General features: G+C 41.6%; 3 protein-coding genes across 5 annotated transcripts; 2 read left to right on the forward strand and 1 right to left on the reverse strand.

Moving 5' to 3' along the window:
- The first annotated feature begins 2,186 nt into the window (after positions 1–2,186).
- Positions 2,187–3,212, forward strand: LOC115746761 (E3 ubiquitin-protein ligase RHA1B-like). The gene is made up of 2 exons (XM_048278184.1): positions 2,187–2,964; positions 3,006–3,212. Exon 1 carries the CDS (start codon positions 2,411–2,413, stop codon positions 2,954–2,956), a length of 546 nt encoding a protein of 181 aa, XP_048134141.1. The 5' UTR covers positions 2,187–2,410; the 3' UTR covers positions 2,957–2,964; positions 3,006–3,212.
- A 2,155-nt stretch (positions 3,213–5,367) lies between these two features.
- Positions 5,368–7,450, forward strand: LOC115746751 (glucan endo-1,3-beta-glucosidase 5-like). The gene is made up of 2 exons (XM_030682661.2): positions 5,368–5,965; positions 6,081–7,450. The coding sequence occupies exons 1-2, from the start codon at positions 5,592–5,594 to the stop codon at positions 7,207–7,209; spliced, it is 1,503 nt and encodes a 500-aa protein (XP_030538521.2). The 5' UTR covers positions 5,368–5,591; the 3' UTR covers positions 7,210–7,450.
- A 755-nt stretch (positions 7,451–8,205) lies between these two features.
- LOC115746750 (alpha-aminoadipic semialdehyde synthase) lies at positions 8,206–17,398 on the reverse strand. Of its 3 annotated transcripts, none has more exons than XM_030682658.2 (25): positions 17,228–17,397; positions 16,415–16,676; positions 16,249–16,335; positions 16,030–16,159; positions 15,691–15,864; positions 15,374–15,456; positions 14,918–15,034; positions 14,700–14,775; positions 14,346–14,517; positions 13,951–14,047; positions 13,646–13,812; positions 12,845–12,905; positions 12,562–12,702; positions 11,778–12,125; positions 11,483–11,563; positions 11,314–11,379; positions 11,090–11,207; positions 10,722–10,851; positions 10,366–10,445; positions 10,005–10,163; positions 9,558–9,795; positions 9,287–9,395; positions 9,005–9,166; positions 8,850–8,919; positions 8,206–8,539 (listed from the first exon to the last, which is right to left on the reverse strand). In XM_030682658.2, exons 2-25 carry the CDS (start codon positions 16,661–16,663, stop codon positions 8,487–8,489), a joined length of 3,168 nt encoding a protein of 1,055 aa, XP_030538518.1. In that variant the 5' UTR covers positions 16,664–16,676; positions 17,228–17,397; the 3' UTR covers positions 8,206–8,486. The 3 variants fall into 3 exon arrangements, with proteins under 3 accessions (XP_030538518.1, XP_048133336.1, XP_048133337.1); XM_048277379.1 differs by lacking the exon at positions 17,228–17,397 and adding an exon at positions 17,179–17,202; XM_048277380.1 differs by lacking the exon at positions 14,918–15,034 and having other exon boundaries at positions 17,228–17,398.
- Between the last annotated feature and the right edge of the window lie 1,251 nt (positions 17,399–18,649).

Below are 18,649 nucleotides of genomic sequence, written 5' to 3' on the forward strand. Positions count from 1 at the left end.
CTGTTCTCAGTTCTAGACATGCTTGGGTTCCACGAACAGCTCTTTCATGCCTTGTTTGGCCAAAAATTCAAATCCGAATGCTTGATCTTCCTCCTCCAACTAGTTCGAAACTATTCATATTCTAGTGGTGACGATAGCTGTCTCGTCGAGTACACATGAAATGACACTTTTAAATTTCAAATAGCATCATTGGATGAAAACTTAATGGGGTTGGATATTTATATAGGTTGAAAGTTGATGCTTTATTATGAGATAAAAAAAAGTTGGGCTTGAAATTATTCATATTCAGGCGACGTATCCGACGACATAAAATGACACTCAAATCCTTAATGGTATTATTGGGCGAAGACTGACAGGGCCGAGATTTGGGTATAGATCGAAAGTCAATTCTTTCTTATGAGACAAAAAGAAGTTCTGATCAAAATCGAGACCCAAGCCAAAGTTGGTATTTCTGAAAAAAAATAAAAATTGGGGTTGGAATAAGTCGATATAAAATAAGGGTGAGCAAATCGGACCACCCGCACCGGTGCTCCTGTTCCCGATTCTAGAGGGAGCGGTCCGGTTCTCGGTTCTAGAGTCCTAGGACCGGACCGCCCGAACTGCACCGATCAAATTTTTTTTAAAAAAAAAAGTTACCCTCTTTTTACTTGTTAAGAGTGTCTAAGAAATTTTATCAAATTGAGAAGCTATTGACACTCTCTATTTTTTATTCTCCTATTTAGAAGTATTTTTAGTTACATTCTGTTTTACTTTTCGAAAGTAACCAAGCTCATGTACTCCATATTAGGAATGGTGCATATTTTTTTTTTTTTTTGCTTGTATCCGATCCAATGGAACCGCCCGGGAATCGGACCGGACCGGTGGTCCGGTTCTCGGTTCGGAAAAATTGAGAACCGAGACCACCAATCCAGGTTTTCGGTTCTTAAGGGGAACCGGATCGACCGGGAAATGATCACCCCTAATATAAAAACATTCTCTTTGAAACTCCTCATTTATGCAATAAACGTCTCAAGTTTCATACATACTAAGAAACATAACATGTCACGCAACGAGACCCTAACAGTGAAATAGACTACAAATATCACGAATCTCGTTTGCCAACTCATGAATTTCGCAGAGCTAATCCTTGTGAATGAGAAATATACCACGAGAGATTGATGAATGCACCACTTTGGCTTTCTCCTAGTGCCCAGATTTTTACAATTTACTAAGGATATAACTTGTGCCAATTGACATCTTCCCTCTTATGATTTTCTTTAGTGCTGGTTCATTTGCTGATATCAGGGGCCTCACAGCGTGTCCCTATCGTTTGGTCGTGCACACGACTGCAGTGATCACCTTCAATACAGCTTATGCTCAGCCATATCTTTTCTTGCACCCACTCAAGATGGCTTTTAATGGCTCGACAGCCACTTTTTCGTTTTAGGTAAAGAGATGATAAAGATCGAAAAAGAGGACCAGAGACCGGTCTTCTTTATCGGGCTGGCGCAGAATCACCACAGGGTCTCATCTCTCTTCTCTCTCTCTCTTCTTCCCTGCATCATCCTCCATCACCATGACAGAAAGCAATCAAGATGATGGGCAAGTTGGTGGATTTCTGACTCAGATTGAAGGAGGAAGACACATTCGATGGGCCCATTTCACGCGTATGGCAAGATCAAAAAGGGCAAGCTGAGCTATTTTGGTGCTGTTCCCTCGTCCTTTTTCACCTAACAATTTCTCACTATTAAACATTGGATTGCTGATAATAAAGGGACCCTTCAGCGTAATTGAACTTCGAGATCTTCATAATAGATCTTGTTAATTGCTTGATGGAGTTTTGTTGAACCTTTTCTGAGGTTTTATGTATTTGTTTGATTCTTTGCTCACATGGGACCAACATGGTGTCGCATATGTCATGATTGTCTTTGTTAGCTTTCCATTTAGGTCATGATAGCTTCCACCTCTTTTAATACATGAGCATTATCATCCTTCATTTCTCCCTTTCCCTTCTTTCAGACAGATAGCACAGTGCAGACACATCTACAAGAAAAGAAATCATTCACTTTATCGAGAAATTTAAAAAAAAAATAATCTTGCAACCCTATGCAGTTATACTCTTCATTCTTCAGAAAGCTTTCTTGAATTAAGATATCCCAGTCGACCCAGTTAGACCTAGTGGCTTTACACGAATGCAAAAGGTCGTGTCAAGAGCCCAGTGGACATTACATCTAAAGAAGAAAATTAAAAGCAAACCCACAAACCCCCAACAGTCCCCCCAACCTTTCCCTTTATAAGGAGGCCAATGCCTCATGTAGAACTTCCCCCCTTCTTCTTCCTCCTCTTGCTCTCTCTCGTTTTCTTGAAGTTCTTCTTGTTGGCTTAGTTCTCGAGGCTTTGTGATCTCCTGAAGGGAAATTTTGTTGCCAAAATGGGTTTGTTGTTGGGGGATTCTAGCTGTTGTTTGATAGTTACCCATGTCCTGTACAAAGCAGCACTTGTATTTGCAGTGATGAGATGGGTCTTGTCTTGGGCTCTCAGGCTCAGAGACAGAATCACCACGCCCTCATCTTCTTCTTCCTCCTCCTCCTCCTCTGTGGAAACAGAGCATGCTCCATCTGTTTCTTCCCAGATGATAAGAGACAACCTGGTGCTCACCACCTATGGGGATGCCATGGAGAGGCTGCCGCAGATCTGTGACACGTGTGCAGTATGCCTGAGCCAGCTGAGGGAGGATGACGAAGTGAGGGAGCTGAGGAATTGTTGCCATGTTTTCCACAGAGAATGCATTGACAGATGGGTGGATCATGATGGCCATCAAGATCATGATCATGATCATGATGATAATCACAAGTCTTGCCCACTCTGTAGAGCCCCCTTGTTGACCCCCTCCCAGAACTTGGACTGGAGTTTGAACGAACCCAGTTGGGCTGTGGAGAGACTACTCTATCTTTTTGGGGATGATCTGCTTCTATAGTTATGTTGGTTTTTGTATTTTTCCTCTTCATTTTTGTTTTTCTTTCAAGGCTTAGAGTAGATGTGATACTGTGCTCTGTGTAAGTTTGGTAGCTATAGTCAAATTTGATCTTTATTTTCCAATCAGCAATCACTCACTACTGAGGTTCAATGTTTTGGTTCTTGTCATTGTGGTTGAACCGGCTTGGCCTTTCTGGTGTACATAAGCCAGAGTCACTTCTTTTCCCTTTTAGCAAAGTTTTGTGATTCTTTTGCAATTTGCAGTGTGTGGCTGTTGTTTTTTCTGTTCCTATGCTGGTCCAAAGGTGGGTGATTAAAAAATTACTAGTGGTTTAGAGAGCTAAGCAAGGAATCTTAATAGCTTCCCAAAGGATGAACTAGCAAATTGGACTTGATTGATGGTGCAGCCCTTCTTTTCGAACAAGGCTTAGTCAATCTATCTGTATAGAAATTCATAGAAAATCTAGCCATAGCTTCTGCTGAAAGATAGATTTGAGCAGCCCATTAGCTGGTCTTTTGACCAAGAAGCGCAGTGCAAAAATCACCACTTGAGTAAGTGGATTAGGCGAGATCAGTAACCTGATCGTCCCCAAATTAGATGACACTTGATAATAGAGTACTTAAAATCCAGAAACAAAGATTACTTTTTCCGTATTTAGCAGATGGAAGAAAGCCTTTAGATGATATTCAAAATGAACTGCAATTCCCTTTGTTGACACCTGATTAAAGAGAGGAAATTGGTGTGTGAAGCATATGTGGGTCATGCCTTGGCCAATCTATGTGCAAGTTTGACTGAGAACCCACAAAGGCTACGAAATAAAGAAACTATATGCCTTGAGGCAGAACTTGAAAATCTAGATTGTGGATCTTTCGTCGTCTTTCCTTCTACATTGAACTTAGGGCCTGTTCGATTTGGCTTTAGGGAATGCCTTTGGAAAAATGCAAAAGCCTTTGGGCTATAGGGATTTTTCAAAATGCAAGTAATGTTTGATGAAGCATATTTTAGAAACACATTGGGAAGCAACTTTGACCTAAATAGATGGTAAAAACTACACTTTCTTAAGGACTTTTGTAAATATATTTTTCATGATAAATAATCCCAAACTATTTCTTGGCGTAACTCGATCGCCAGAAGCCAAATCGACCGCCGGCCAATCGCCGGTAGCTAAGATCACCGGTAGCCGAGGCCGCCGACAAATCAAGGTTTACTAGGACGTTCCCTGAATGCCCCATGAGGTTGCCGGACCTAGGCGACCATCTCTTGGGATTTGGCGACCTCGGGCGACACCTAGCTTGCGTGACCCAATCCTCGCGTGAGGTCACTTGATCTCGTGTCGCCTCTCTTAAGGTCAAGCGATGGTGGCTGCTAGTCGTCGATAGCTGAGGCCTTCGCCGGCAAACTAGGGTTTTTGAGGACATTCTCGGAATTATGAAAATTGAGCAAGGTCAAAGTTGAAAAAAAAATTTAAGTCTATTTGTTTTTCCTACTTTCCAAAGTACCTCTGGACCTATCTCGGGCCAAAGGCCTATGAAAATGCAATTGTATTTCATGAAAGTTCTCCAAAAATCGAACCAAACGTAATTTACATTTAGCCGATGGACTTTAGATATCCAAAACCTATTTCAAATACTGAACCAAACAAGGCCACTGTTAGGACTAATAAAACAACATGGGGGTGAATAAGTTGATTTAAAATTTTGACAAATTTTGGCGGAATATTTCGAGATGAACATTGATAGATTCAAAAACAGATTAGTAATATCAAATGCATATGCTTCTTTTTAGTTAGGTATTGAAAAGACTAAAGAGAACAGAGAAAGTGCAGACGGATTTTATAGCGGTTAGGCTTATATAAAGTCAATGTCCTCTCCTTTAGACTAACAGACATAACAAGGCTTGATACCGCTAGTAATCTCATGAGACCTTACAATGTAGCAAGTGCTACTTCGGGTCAACTCTCTTCTGACTCTTCCGAGTTTGTTTGCGGCCATGACTCTATTCAGACGTTCACTTATCCATGGTCCTTCTAAGGTCTCATGAACACCTCGTTCTGCCACACCTGTTCTCCTTCTTTAAGGTCCATCAAGCTTATAGTCATCTCGTCGTTACAACTCACCAAGTTAACATCCACTATGTATGTATTTGAAAATGAGAAGATTATTTTGTCTATCTTCAAAATATTCTGGGGAGGTTGTCCCAATACTTACAGCTCAAGCAAACCTTTGATGCCCTCTAGACCGTAGCAATGGCGGTCCTTAGTCCTCACAAAATGTTTACAAGGGCGCTTACCTTCTCCATGAACGGCTAAAGAATGTTCAACGACCCCCCTTTGCCAAAAAGCTTAGCAAGCTAAAGATTTCAAGAAAGAGACTTTCCAATCGGAAAAAGTTTTCCGAGGCATTCTTGGACAAAACAATCTTCCACGCCTTCACTCCATTCCTTTCTTGCTCTCAATATTTGTTTGATCTGTGTTACGATGACTAAGTGCTGATTCAAATGGTATCCAGTTCCTTGTTGATTCTCCTTTGTAATTCCTTGCCTGTCCCCTGAAAAAACTTGAAGAGGATGATCTCTCCGATATTCTCCTCTTTACTCAAGCTTCGAGACAGCTTATAAGCCGCAGACTCGCGAAAAAATGATCATTCAATCTAGAATTCGAGAAAACATGGGCAGCTCTCGCTGTTTCTCATGGCTCCTGATCCTGTCTGTAATCCTTCAAGGCGTGACCTTGGAAGTTCGAGGCCTCGCGTGCAACTGGGGGTCGCGCGCTTCGCATCCGCTTCCTGCACGCATAGCGGTTCAGCTACTGAAGGACAACGGGTTCGACAAAGTGAAGCTCTTTGAGGCTGATCCAGAGCCCCTCAAAGCGCTTGGGCATTCTGGGATCCAAGTGATGGTTGGGATACCGAACGAGCTCCTCCTACCGCTCGCGAGCAGCATCCAAGCCGCTGTCAACTGGGTGTCGCAGAACGTGTCCAGTTTCATTTCCAGTTATGGGGTGGACATAAGGTACGAATCTCTCTGTATTGAACTAAAACATAAAAGGCAATGTTCCTAGTTAGTGTCCATTTAGAGGTGGCTAAAACCAGAAATGAATTTGACAGTTATCAGTTGTTGTTCCTAGGTACGTGGCCGTTGGTAATGAGCCATTCCTGAAGGCCTATAAAGACATGTTTGTCAAGACTACATTTCCAGCTCTTCAAAATATCCAAGCAGCTCTTATCAAAGCTGGCCTTGGCCAACGAGTCAAGGCGACGGTCCCGCTAAATGGCGACGTTTACCAGACGGACAGCGGCCTCCCCTCGGGCGGTGATTTCCGGGCCGACATCCACAACCTCATGATCTCCATCATTAAGTTCCTAAGCAACAACGGCGCCCCTCTCACCGTCAACATTTACCCGTTCCTCAGCCTTGACGCAGACCCCAACTTCCCTGTCGAGTTTGCATTCTTTGATGGTGCAGCTTCACCCGTGGTAGATGGCTCGATCACATACACGAATGTCCTCGAGGCCAATTTCGATACCCTCATTTCCGCCCTTGAGAAGAATGGTTTCGGGTCGATGCCCGTGATCATTGGAGAGGTCGGGTGGCCCTCGGATGGCACCCCGAATGCAAACATCCAAAATGCTCGCCGGTTCAACCAGGGCCTCCTGAACCGCATATTCAGCAGCAAGGGCACCCCAAAACGCCCATCCCCACCCGATATTTACCTCTTCGCGCTCATAGACGAGGACACCAAGAGCGTCGACCCAGGGAATTTCGAGCGGCACTGGGGGATATTCTACTACGATGGGACCATCAAGTACCCACTGAACATGACCAACGGAAAGAGTTTAGTCCCTGCGAAAGGCGTCAAGTACTTGTCCAGGCACTGGTGCGTGATGTCGCCCCAGGCGAGCCTTTCAGATCCAAACTTGCCAGGAGCGACAACTTATGCTTGTACTTATGCCGACTGCACTAGCCTTGGCTACGGATCGAGTTGCGGCAATCTCGATGCTAGGAGCAATGCTTCATATGCATTCAACATGTACTACCAGACCAAGGATCAGAGGGAAGGCGCATGCTCGTTCAACAACTTGACGGTCCTCACTGCGATTGATCCCTCACGAGACGGTTGCAGGTTCGAGATTATGATTAGTAACAGTACGCACGGGAAGACCCCAACAGCGGGCACCTCGAGCAGAGGAAAGCATGTGCCGTCACTTTTGGTTCTTCTGCATGTTCTAACACTAATCTTTTATGGAATGTATTGAAATTCGCCATTTGCCATTTGGGTCAGCCGAGGAAACTCAACGTCCTTGTCGTCTAACAGACGTGATCAGGTCTCATAAACATCAGTGGTGGATCCTAACACGAACGGCGTGGAAAGAGAGATGCTAGAATCAGACTGCATTGATTTTCACCATCTGATTGCACAAAAGCTCAGCCAACTAGTAGAGAATCGAGAAAAAAAGCATTTTTTTTTCAGAAATAAAGAAATTATTTCTTGATGATGATGATCTGTAATTAAGGTGGTGACTGGTGATGTGATCTAACAATGCAAGATTCACAAGTACTTATAAAATACAAGGGGAAGTTTCAAAAGTAAACCAGACTTTCCCTTGTCAATGTTGGCTACATCAGGCTCAAATTATTATGAATGAGCTCTTGGGGCATATCTGAGAGGAAGTACATCCATAACAATGAAAATATAGTTGAGTTTCCAGATAGTTTCAGCAAAACCATTAGAAACGCTAGGAGCAATGAATCCCTGATGCTATCTTTGTACAAAGGATAGTTTCGAGCATTTATCTGGAAAATTTCAGCTAAGGCGTTGCGTTTGCATATTCGAATTCAGGACATCGTTATGTGCTCATGAAAGTTTCAAGCATCTGATCTATAAATTTTTTTAGCCCAGAAATAGGTTACCAATTATAAACGTTCACTAATATTAGGCTTCTGATTTGGAGTTGCCGACAAAAAGAAAGCTAGCATTATGTTTGACCCGTCAGAAGTGGCAAATTTGACGTTTGAGATGCTTAAATTTTCAGTTGACAATAAAAAGTCGGGCGATCAAACCAGATGTGATACTCCCATTATCGCAATATCATCCCAGTGTCTGAGAGGATAATACCTAATTGGCCCGTAAGTTAATGGTTTATGCTTTTGAGTTAAGATGGATCTAACTAGGTTGTCAATCCGCTTCCCATTCCGAATGTATTAAGACTTCTGGCGTGCTTCCCCCCCGACAGAACCTTGATGTCAGATCAGACCATGGGAACATGATCAAAGCTTGTTGACTTTCAAAGCTATTAAAAACTGAAAATATACAGTTCGATGCGAAAAGCAAGTGAATCTACATTAATGCAATGCCTGGGATCTTTCAGTTAATAAATGCCCTAGTTTCAATAGTTGCAGAAGATGGTGATTCAGATAATTTATCTACAAGGAACGCTAAATGAGATTCTATGTTGTTCAGTTTTCCATCTTCTTTTTGGTTCCTTTCAATCGGCATGCACGATAGAATCAGGCACATTCCCGAAAGTCCAATTCACTCAATCTTCTCCATTACGCGGATACCTTGAGCTTGCAGGATATCCAGTGCTGCAACAGAAAAAGAAGAAGAAGAGAATGTCATCGGTTTATTCCAGTGTCAAGAGGGAGTCTGGAGGCCAATATGTCGAATTCTCTTAACGTCATAGCAACATCAAAGTAGTCGGTCAGAGGTTTTGAGTTGCCAATGAGCGAATCCTGCCTAGGAGTCTCAGACGGGAAGTTGGTGACAAGCAAAAATCACTTGATAGGCTGAGAAGAGGGGTATAATCAACCTTTTGTTATATCCAAAATGCAGCAGAAGACAATAGTTGATAATGGAGGACACAACGAGAATTATGCGGCTAATTTTCGAATATACCTGGCACATATACTTCAGGTTCGATAGGTCTCAACACGCCTCTCGTCTTGATCTTGTTCTCAAGTAAAAGCTGCAATAGTAGAGAAGAAAAATAGCTTAGTTGAACCATATAGTTGGATTCATTTAACAGAGGAACAAGGTGCACGCGAAAGTACCAGAGCTCCAATGGCTACCGGGACACCAACCGTGAGAGCCATGGCGGTGGTGGTTTTGCCATTCTCGGTCCTCCCAAACTCCATTAGAGTGGCACCGTGGTTTTCTTTGTGCTGACTCTCTGGGTACTCAACCTCCACCTCATGATGCAGAAGCACCATATCCTAATCAAAAATCAAACTTCTTGTCATATGGAGTTTCATTATACACTAACCACGGCGATACAGTGATACATACGTGTCAGCCCAATCTCTGCTACTGTTATAGTACACGCCGGATCATACCTGTTCTGTGCTAGAGTAGGCCAATCTTTCTTCCATGAGAAGACAGGTTACGTCGAAGGCACTCTGGCAGGATGCAGGGACTTGCATCTGCTCGTGAAGACCCAAGAACCTAAAGCATGCAGCAACAAACGAAATGCTTTCTTAACGCGCAAGGAAAAAATGTTCAGCTCTAGAAATGTACGGATAAGGGATATAGAATAGTTAGCAGGCCCAACTGGTAATTATGTGAGTAAAAAGTACTTTGAAGTTTGAACAATCAAGAGGTACATACAGGACGGTTTTGGCCGTCCTTAGGGCTGTTCCTTCTTCACTGCAGTGTCCGAGTATGAGCAATTGCTGGGCAATCTCTTTCTCCCCAACTGAAGCCTTGTCTGAATCTTCCTTTTCGAGTTTGAGATGCTTGAGCAAGAAGGTCCGGAATGTGGGTCGCTCGCTGCTCTTGAGTATCATTTGGGCTTCAGTATCAAACAAGCCTACTTTTGCAAGAGTCCCCATTATTTCTCCGAAACCTACAGAAAGAAATAACAACAAATTCCGAGAATATTAGTAACATTCACAAGTGGCCAATTTTTTACGTCTCTCTGTTAAGAACAGCAAGCATGTTCAATTCATGTTTCTTTCAGAACTTCAACTTTCATACTATGCTTCGGGAGCTAGCTTTTTGCAGGCTAAAAAAGAGAGGTAGTGAGATCATAAAAGATTTAAAAGTTCATCATGCCTTCATAGCGGAGGGTTCCACGGAAAATGGTCGAAGCTTCTTTACTTATTCTGTACAAGTCCCCATATACCAAAGAGTTGCGATTCGGAAGACACTCCAGTGCAAAGGCAGGGAGTTCGGGTATTCGGAATCTGGTAGCAGATTCATAAAGTTTGTCTCCTGCACATTGTTGACACCATGGATGTAAGGCAGAAAGCAAATTTAGAAGCACAATCAATTCGCTGTGATCAGAATGAACTTGATAATCAATGCAGCGCGGTACCACGTGATGAAAACCGGAAATTCCAAAAGTTCGTGGACAAGAGAATAAAATCAAAACTACATTTGAACGTTTTCACCCTACTGAAAGTGGACATCGTACCATCAACATGAATAGTTTCACCATGAGACTTGTATAAGGCAGGATTACGCCCAACTCGGATAGCTCCAGCAGGATTCCAACTATGAAAGTATACAGAGAGCATTTTTTAATACACTCTTTTCATAAGATCAGAAACCAGATGCATCAGAAGTAATAAATTAAATTGGGCAAGGAAGATAATCCTGGAATGAAGAAGAAGTAGGAGCTTATATATTCTATCGACAATTCTGATCAATTCCATAGATTGCATCAGAAGAAATGGTTTAAAAAAGCAAAAAGCGGGAAATGTGTTCTTATGGTCTTTCATAGACCAGTTGATAGAAAACGATTTGTTCACGCTTTGAGACAGAGAATACCTGAACTTATATGCTAGTGGATTATTTGCAGCTGCAGGTGATGGGAGGCCTCCGCAGTAGGAAGTGAAAGATCTTATTCTCCCTTTCCGTTGGTGTGCTTGATCAATCATCTTCATTGCCATCATATGATCTGGTGCATTTAAAACAGATACAGCAGCTCCAGTAAGGTAACAAAATGACGAAAGAAAATGCTTGATATCAGATCGACATGTTAAAGAGTACATGAATGTACATGAAAGGCGCATGAACATATCAAGTACCCAATTACCAAATGAAGGAGCGCAGTGTACAATTTGAAATATACGAAACTAGTGCCTCTTTGTAATATTAAGTTCTCTACGAGCACCACACATGGGGAAAACAGTTACCAATTCCAGGGTCCAACCCCATCTCTCCAAGAATTGTAATGCCAGCATCTTTTGCCTTCTCATCTAACTTAGATGTCTGCTCATCGACGTAGCTAGCCGTTACAAGATGCTTTTTAAGCTGCACCAAATGTAGGGTACAGACGACAGCATGAGATGGTCAATTAAGTTCATGATCCTGTTAATTGCTGATATGTTATATAAATTCAAGCTCCTGTACAGTGTACCTCGATGCAAGCGTTTGCTACAGTAACATGGAAAAGAGAGGGAAGCAAACTTATGACAACATCCACCTGGACAAGGGAAAGAACAACGTGAGTTAGTCATACAAATTAATGTGAGTCCTCACACGACCAGAAGGAATGTATAATCTCCATCAATAGAAGTCCCAAATACCTGAGAAATGCACTTGGAGAGACTAACATGGTCTGCCACATCGAGCTCAATTGCAGTTGCATTTGGAATGCCTTCTATAGTCTGTGCCCACCCGAACATTAGAACGAAAATTCAATCCCAGAAAGACAGATAGCCAATAGTCGCCATGTGTTTGCCATGATTGCTACTTTTTAATTCTCATACAGAAAATTTTTGCCTCATCAACAAATAAGAAAGTTTAGGAACAATCATATGCTCAGTAACATTATAATCATGCCTGAATTTCCTCAATGAAAAAATATTTTGTCAGTTCTACCTCTTCTGCATCCTTTAGGTAGAGAGACGCCACAACAACTTGAACATGTCCCTGCTCTTCGGAGTCAACCTTCAAATGCGAATCATGCCTTTGGCGGTATGAAGTGCTTCCAATAGATGCCAAGAGCTCAGCAGCTGGTTGGCAGACCCTCCCAGCACCAAGAATCAGAACGGAACGCGTATTTCCCAGATCACAGCTGCTTTTAGTGCCATTATTCACCACCGTACCATCCGTCTTTGATGTCGAACTTGTTCTGTTGTCTGGCTGAGGTCCATTTTCACTCCGATTAGCAAGAGAATTTAGAGAATCTATAATCTGATCCAAGACTTCCCTATCATCTGCACCCACCTGCAAGGGAAAAAGAAGTGCAATGTTGAGAAATTGAACTTACACAACAAACAGAACCATGAACGGCAACAAGAAGCAGAAGTGATAAAAGGGAGTATATTCATATTTTACTCAAACTTTAGATTGTCAAACTTGAAGCTAACCAGGGTTAACAAAGGAATTAGCTCTTAGTAATTCAGATAGCATAAGCATCCACAGATAGGTCATTATAGAAATTCTCCCACGATATAGTGAAGTATAACAATTTCAGAAACAGTGACACAGAAGGTGCAACTATGTTAGATAGTCTATCGGAATATTACTACGACAATAAAGATGTAAGAACACGGATGGAATAGGACTTCTGATTACTCTTACAGAGAAAGGTCAAAAAGAGAATTGACCCACTTCGTAAGTTCCCCCTTCCAAATTAAAAGTGGTGAACAGATCTACTCACTTCAAGTTCTGAATAAGATGGTGCATCAGCACTCTGGCCAACTTGGCACTTAACCAAGTGGAAGGAACCGCCTGCCGCTTCGATGATGTTCAAAGCCTCATTTATCAGGAACTTGTCGAATAAATGGCCGCTCAGGGAAACCTGATGGTTAGAATAGTTTTCATAAGGTAACTGCACATATGTAAACAGCTTATCCGTACCAAAGTCAAGATAATGTTCTGCATCGGTGTGGTGCATCACATACTCAAGAATGCCTGATAAGGAGAGAGACAGTATAACTCACCAATTCTGTGAATTTTTTCATCCTGTATGCGGGTATATTGACAAGGTTTACCGGCATGCTCCTGCAGATATGAAATGAAAATATTCATGTGATGAAGTGAAAACCTAAACGTTCATTCAGTAGTATCATAATGATTTATGACAAATCATAGAGGATTAAGGTGAAGTTTTTGTTGCTGGAACTGACCAGGTAGTGTGTATCAAACTCTCACAGACCAGAAGGGGAAGAAAAAAACTATAGCTCTCACAGGAGAAAAGGTAATTTCAATGAGAAAACGGGGCTAACTATCAGTATCCATTCAAGACTTGCTTAAGAAGAACTCCATTCTTAGATGTCTCTATCCTATTTAGGACCCACAGATACAAAAGGACAAAAGGTACAGGGTTATCTCTTACCAACATCATAGACTAGATAGAAAGGGAATCAAAGAATTATGGACCATTAATACTGACAAGAGGCAAATTCCAAAATGGTTTGAAAATGTTCTATGTCCAAAAGAAACATCAGGAAATGGCAACCTATTCATACTTTGGGAAATTACCAATCATCCAGATTCACCTATGCTTTTACAATTAAAAGTTAACCTCAACTTATCATTTTTGACATGAGCTGAACAGCTTCACACAGTTGATTACGTAACTCTGCAAGTAAGGGTTGCTTAAGTAAAAAGTACAGTTGTATTTTAGACTGAAAAATATCTCTTGAATTCGATATATATTTATACCCTGAGGCGGTCATCAATTTTTCCACCAAACAAAATGATCAAAAGCAAAAGAGTAGAGACAACAGAAGAAATCTTACTCTGTATCAGATTCTCGCATACGCGGTATATATTCGAACAGGGCAGTGAGTCTTCCTCTGTGTGCTATGCAAGCTCTCCTTAGATGCTCAGGTAACTGCGCAATTTCTACAGAAGACGCTAACTTTCCAATAAATTCTGATAGAATGTCTCCAAAGTGTTGGGAAGCCTTTCCACAGTAAAATGAAAATTTAATTTAATTTAAACAGGCAAAAGCATTAGAGCACTTTCGGTACCCTCTCTGAGAACTAACACATTCTACAAGATACATAAGTCCCATGAGATACACAGGTATTCAGAACTGCACCTCTTTTGCAAACTCAGTCGGTAAAATATCCACAGCTGAACAGATCACACCGTCACCCTCCATATCATGATGATATGAATCACATAGGACATCATATCTGCAAATTGGGAGCATAACCAACCAATGTCAGCGAGCCATATACAGCCAACACATACAAGAGCGTGCATCATCCACAAAAAAACAACAAGAGAGCAGTAATAAGAAGAATTGTTCATTGAACAATTAAGATCCTGTCAAGATGGTCATCACCTCTTAGTTTTTATTGCAAGAAGTAAAGATCTTATCGCAGTTAAGATTTAACCAACTGGTGATGTGGAGGAATATCGAAGAGCGCTAGCTAGAAGAACATAAGACAAGCTTTGTAACGAAACACTAGTAATTTGCTTTACCAATACCTGAAGAAAGGTGATTCAATTGATGTAGTCTGATTGACAAATTCCATTGAGCCTCCTACATCACAAGTGATATCTGCTATCCCAATCAGTGGGCATCCTTTCTCCATTAGGTCTCGGAGCTGCTCATTACTCAATAACCGCGGGAACCTTTTTTCCCAATACATGCAATTGACTGCATGAAAGTGAATCACACAGCGATACATCAGCTGGACCAGATCAAAGGAACATATAATTCAAGGGAGTGATTCAATAAACTTGAATGAAAAAGATATCAGATCTGCCCTACAGTACTCATAATTCTTGCATCCTAATCATGAAACAACCTTATGAGACTCAACATAGAGTAAAGCATACCGATGATAGATGCATATGGTGCAACTTTTTCATGGAAAGTTGGAGAGTAGTGTTCCGGGTGTGCATAGTAGTCGGCCTGAAAGAAGCAAAATGTCCACGTGTATACGATTTCAGGTTCATATCAGCATTCGAAAACAGCTGGAGTGGAAATCATAGTATGTGTAACAAGATTATTGTAACTTCTGATCTATGGAAAAATGAAAAGTGGCCTAGCGTGCCTTGTCAAATTCTCTCGAAGGATCTTTGTGTTCAACCATGTCCTGACAAGTCACAACGCAACCATATACTTGGTAAACTCTCTTCGATCTTTTTGCTGTTTGAGTTGGATCTCTGGCCTAGCAGAAAGGAAAATACAGTATAAGCATTAGCCGAATCCAAATCAAACTATGGAGCAAGAGCTAAAATTGATTTAACATTGCAAGTATACATGATAACAGCCAAAAGGCAATCAAGTGCACTAACAATTCCGCGGTTCTATGGAAGATGTAGTCTAGTCAGAACACATGACTAGCGGTTATAAGACCAAATCTTCGTCTCATTATATGAGGTCATCTTCCAAGTTTCAATCCATTAATGAACCTTATTGGTCCTCCGGCAGGGGAGTGCTTTATTGGATGGGAAACCAAAATAACCCATTCCCAAATTCCATTATGCTAAGCTATATGTTAGCTTACCATCTGAAAGAGTTCTGGGAGTCTGCTCGGGTCAACGTAAGTGTGAGGAAGAAGCTTGAATATCTCTTGTGCTCCAGCAGAAACTACAGAGAAGCAAATAAGAGATGAGATATCATTATAGAGTAGAGGGTTGCAGGGAGAAATAAACGATACTCCTGTATCTGAAACTGAAGGATGGCTTCCTTCTTTTATGCCTTCCTTCTTTTAATAGAGTAACAGTATAAACAAAGCAGCAAACCAATTTGATATATAACTTGCAAGGTGTACAGCACCATAAATGATGGCTGCAAAGAGAGCCATTTACAAAGATACAGTACCATTTCCTGAACCAGTGAATATGAAGACCAGAGGGCAAATTCCTGATGGTAGCCCCTGAGTTGCAATGTCTTCGCCCACAGAAATTATTGCAGCCTTGGCAGCAGCCAAGGAGGAGTATGTGTAAGATCCACCGAGTGAGAGAAAAGAGGTTGAATATCCAAGACTTAGATATCCTGAATGAGGTCAGGAACAAAGATGAGGATTAGCCTCACTGGCATTGCCTATAAACTACAGCTGCTGAGGTACACGAAACATCAAAAGGAAAGACTCTTCATGATTCAGCACAACTCCGTGGATTACATGGCATACAGAGAAAAAAATATAGCTTAGAAGATTACTTTGTCCCAGCCCACTTAAGAAGTCAATTAGTCCTGCTCTTCCTGCATATTTTCCAAATGCAAGCAATCTCTTCCCGTGCTCGCCGACAATGACCTCATAGTCATAAAGTGAAGCCCTTTCAGCTATAATCTGAGAACAGTTTAAGGAGAATTAGAGATGACAAAAATTTCCTCTTCCATTAATACTCGAGCAACATATGCAAATGAAGGACAATGTACTTTGTCTAACAGGGGCATGTTTTCTTTCTGGGCCTTGTGAGTATGAGAGAAGAAGGCATAAGCTCTATCAGGAAGAATCATGTCCAACTGCAAAAGACCAAATATAATTAAACAAAGATGGCTAAATATTTTGCTTATGTTTGGACGGAGACTTGGTATTCCGAACCTTCGGCTGTTTGATGCCCACAATAAAACCACACTCAGACAAGTCATCTGATATTTCACAGCCCACGTCTTCGTAAAGCGCATCATGATGGATTCGCTTTGTCGATGGCTGCACAATGATGCGAGCTACTCCAGTTTTATCCTTGCCACTGAGTAAAAGCCGAGCACAATGAGAAGGTGTAAGGGGAACTCTTCTTTCCCACTTATTTGAAGACTCGGAGAGAATCCCGACGACTCCATTCCCAAGCATTGTGCCCTTTTATCTGTCATCATTATCAGTTTTATGTAACATTAGAGAGGTGAGCAAATAGGTTGCTATCGCAGCAGCTCTGGCGTATCTAACTCAATGCTAGGACTTCATAATCGACCAAATTAGCATAACTTCTCAGGTAATTGATACTCAATAATCTGACAGAAGTGAAGGTGACGGTTTCGTATAGATCCTTGTCATGAATCTGCCTGCATGCACTACACTTTTACACATTGAAAGATAGCAGACCCTGATCAGTTCAAAACCTGGAAAAAACTGCATCAGTCGACTCAAGAGAATTCAAGCCAAAAAACAATACCACAGAAGAGCAAAAAAGATTCAAGGCTCCGAGTTCATTCAAACCGATCAGAGCCCTTAACAATGGAGCAAATCATGCAATCACAATCACCTCCACCAATCGTTATAACCCAGCCAGCAACTCTAAACACAGACCATCCGGAGAAGAGGTCGGAGCTAATTAAATTCTCGTGTGAAAGCCATGGACAGACTCAGACTCGTGACACCACGGGAACCCTGCAAGAAACGCGGATCTCTGGACGGTACCTCTCTGTCTCTCTGCAAATTGCAAAGGAGGGGTCTCTGTATTTTTGCTCTGGGAGAGTGCAAGCGGCGTCCTTTCTCGGATTCTGCAACACGGGTCTGTGCTTCAAGATCAGTTTTTTCTTACCCAGAAGAACATATTAAGCATATAAGATCAGAGTCATTGTCGTATAATAACGACATTGGGGAGATTTAAACTTGAGGATTGTGTGCGGTTTGTGATGATGAGATAAGAATGGGAGGCGTGACAGTGACGAGGTCATATGATCCGATATGCACACAGATTGCTTACGTACCTGAAAAAGCAGAGAGCCAGAGAGCCAGAGAGAAAGAGACTAATAAGTGACGCGCTCGAAGTCACGTTCATGCAGTATGAATCGGCAGCAACTATATACCCATCCACCATTCTCTGTCTATAAAAAAAATATTTTTCTAGACCCGTTCTTACAGATGAAGAACATAGAATCGCTTGGCGAAAAAATTAAAAAAACAAAGACGAAGCAATTTTGGAAAATTTGTTTCTTTTTCTTCGTTTTTTCTCGCCGGCTCTAGTGACTATTCAGAGCGTTAGGATTATGATTCAGACTCCACTCGAAACAAAATAAATTTTAAACTTTTCGTATCTTCTTCTTCTTCTTTTGTGAAATGGGTGGGAGGTAACTGGTGCTAGTGGTTTTTTCGTGCGATAGGATTACGATTCAGACTTCACTTGAAAATTTAAAAAAAAAAAAAAATTGGACTTGTCGTTTCATTTTATAAAAAGAAAAAAAGGTGAGATGGGTGACTCACGCTAGCGACTCCTTTGGGCGATGTTTAAACCGATATGTATTTGGACAGACACGTCGAATGTGGGGGAAAAAAAGTCATTTTCCATATCAATTTCTTTGTATTCGAGCGAAATGTAGGTCCGTTTATCAAGAGCAATTCGCCACGTGGACTTACGTGTAGAAGTTCTTTTGTGTTTTTTTTTTTTGTTTTTTTGTTCGAGAAGTGTAGAGGTTCAATACGAAAGCTTCCCCTCCTCCTTCCCGCAACGGTAGCGGAGGGAGTCCACGTGTAATGAGCCCATTGCCCTCGTCCGTTGCACCTCGTTGCTGTCCTTTTTGTCTCTTTTGTCCTTGGCCGGATTCTCAAACGGCCCCGCTTGCTGTGTTTAACATACGAAAATGAAAGGCCATATTTTGATTAAAAAGACAAATAAAGAAAAAAGGGTCGCGCTTTTTCACTCGTCTTTTGGCTTAAATACTCGCTATTTTTTATGTTCTGACCATACTAACCCTTATAAGGCCCCGCCATTTCTCTCACTCTTTTTGTTTGTTTCTTCTTTTTCTTTCTTTGCGAGAGATCTCAAACCCATATCACAAAAACAGATCTCAAATAAGAGAAAAAGTTTGTGTTGACCACGTTGTTGTTGTTCTTTTTTTT

Source organism: Rhodamnia argentea, chromosome 4 (genome assembly GCF_020921035.1).
Source record: "Rhodamnia argentea isolate NSW1041297 chromosome 4, ASM2092103v1, whole genome shotgun sequence".
Taxonomy (NCBI): Eukaryota; Viridiplantae; Streptophyta; class Magnoliopsida; order Myrtales; family Myrtaceae; genus Rhodamnia; species Rhodamnia argentea.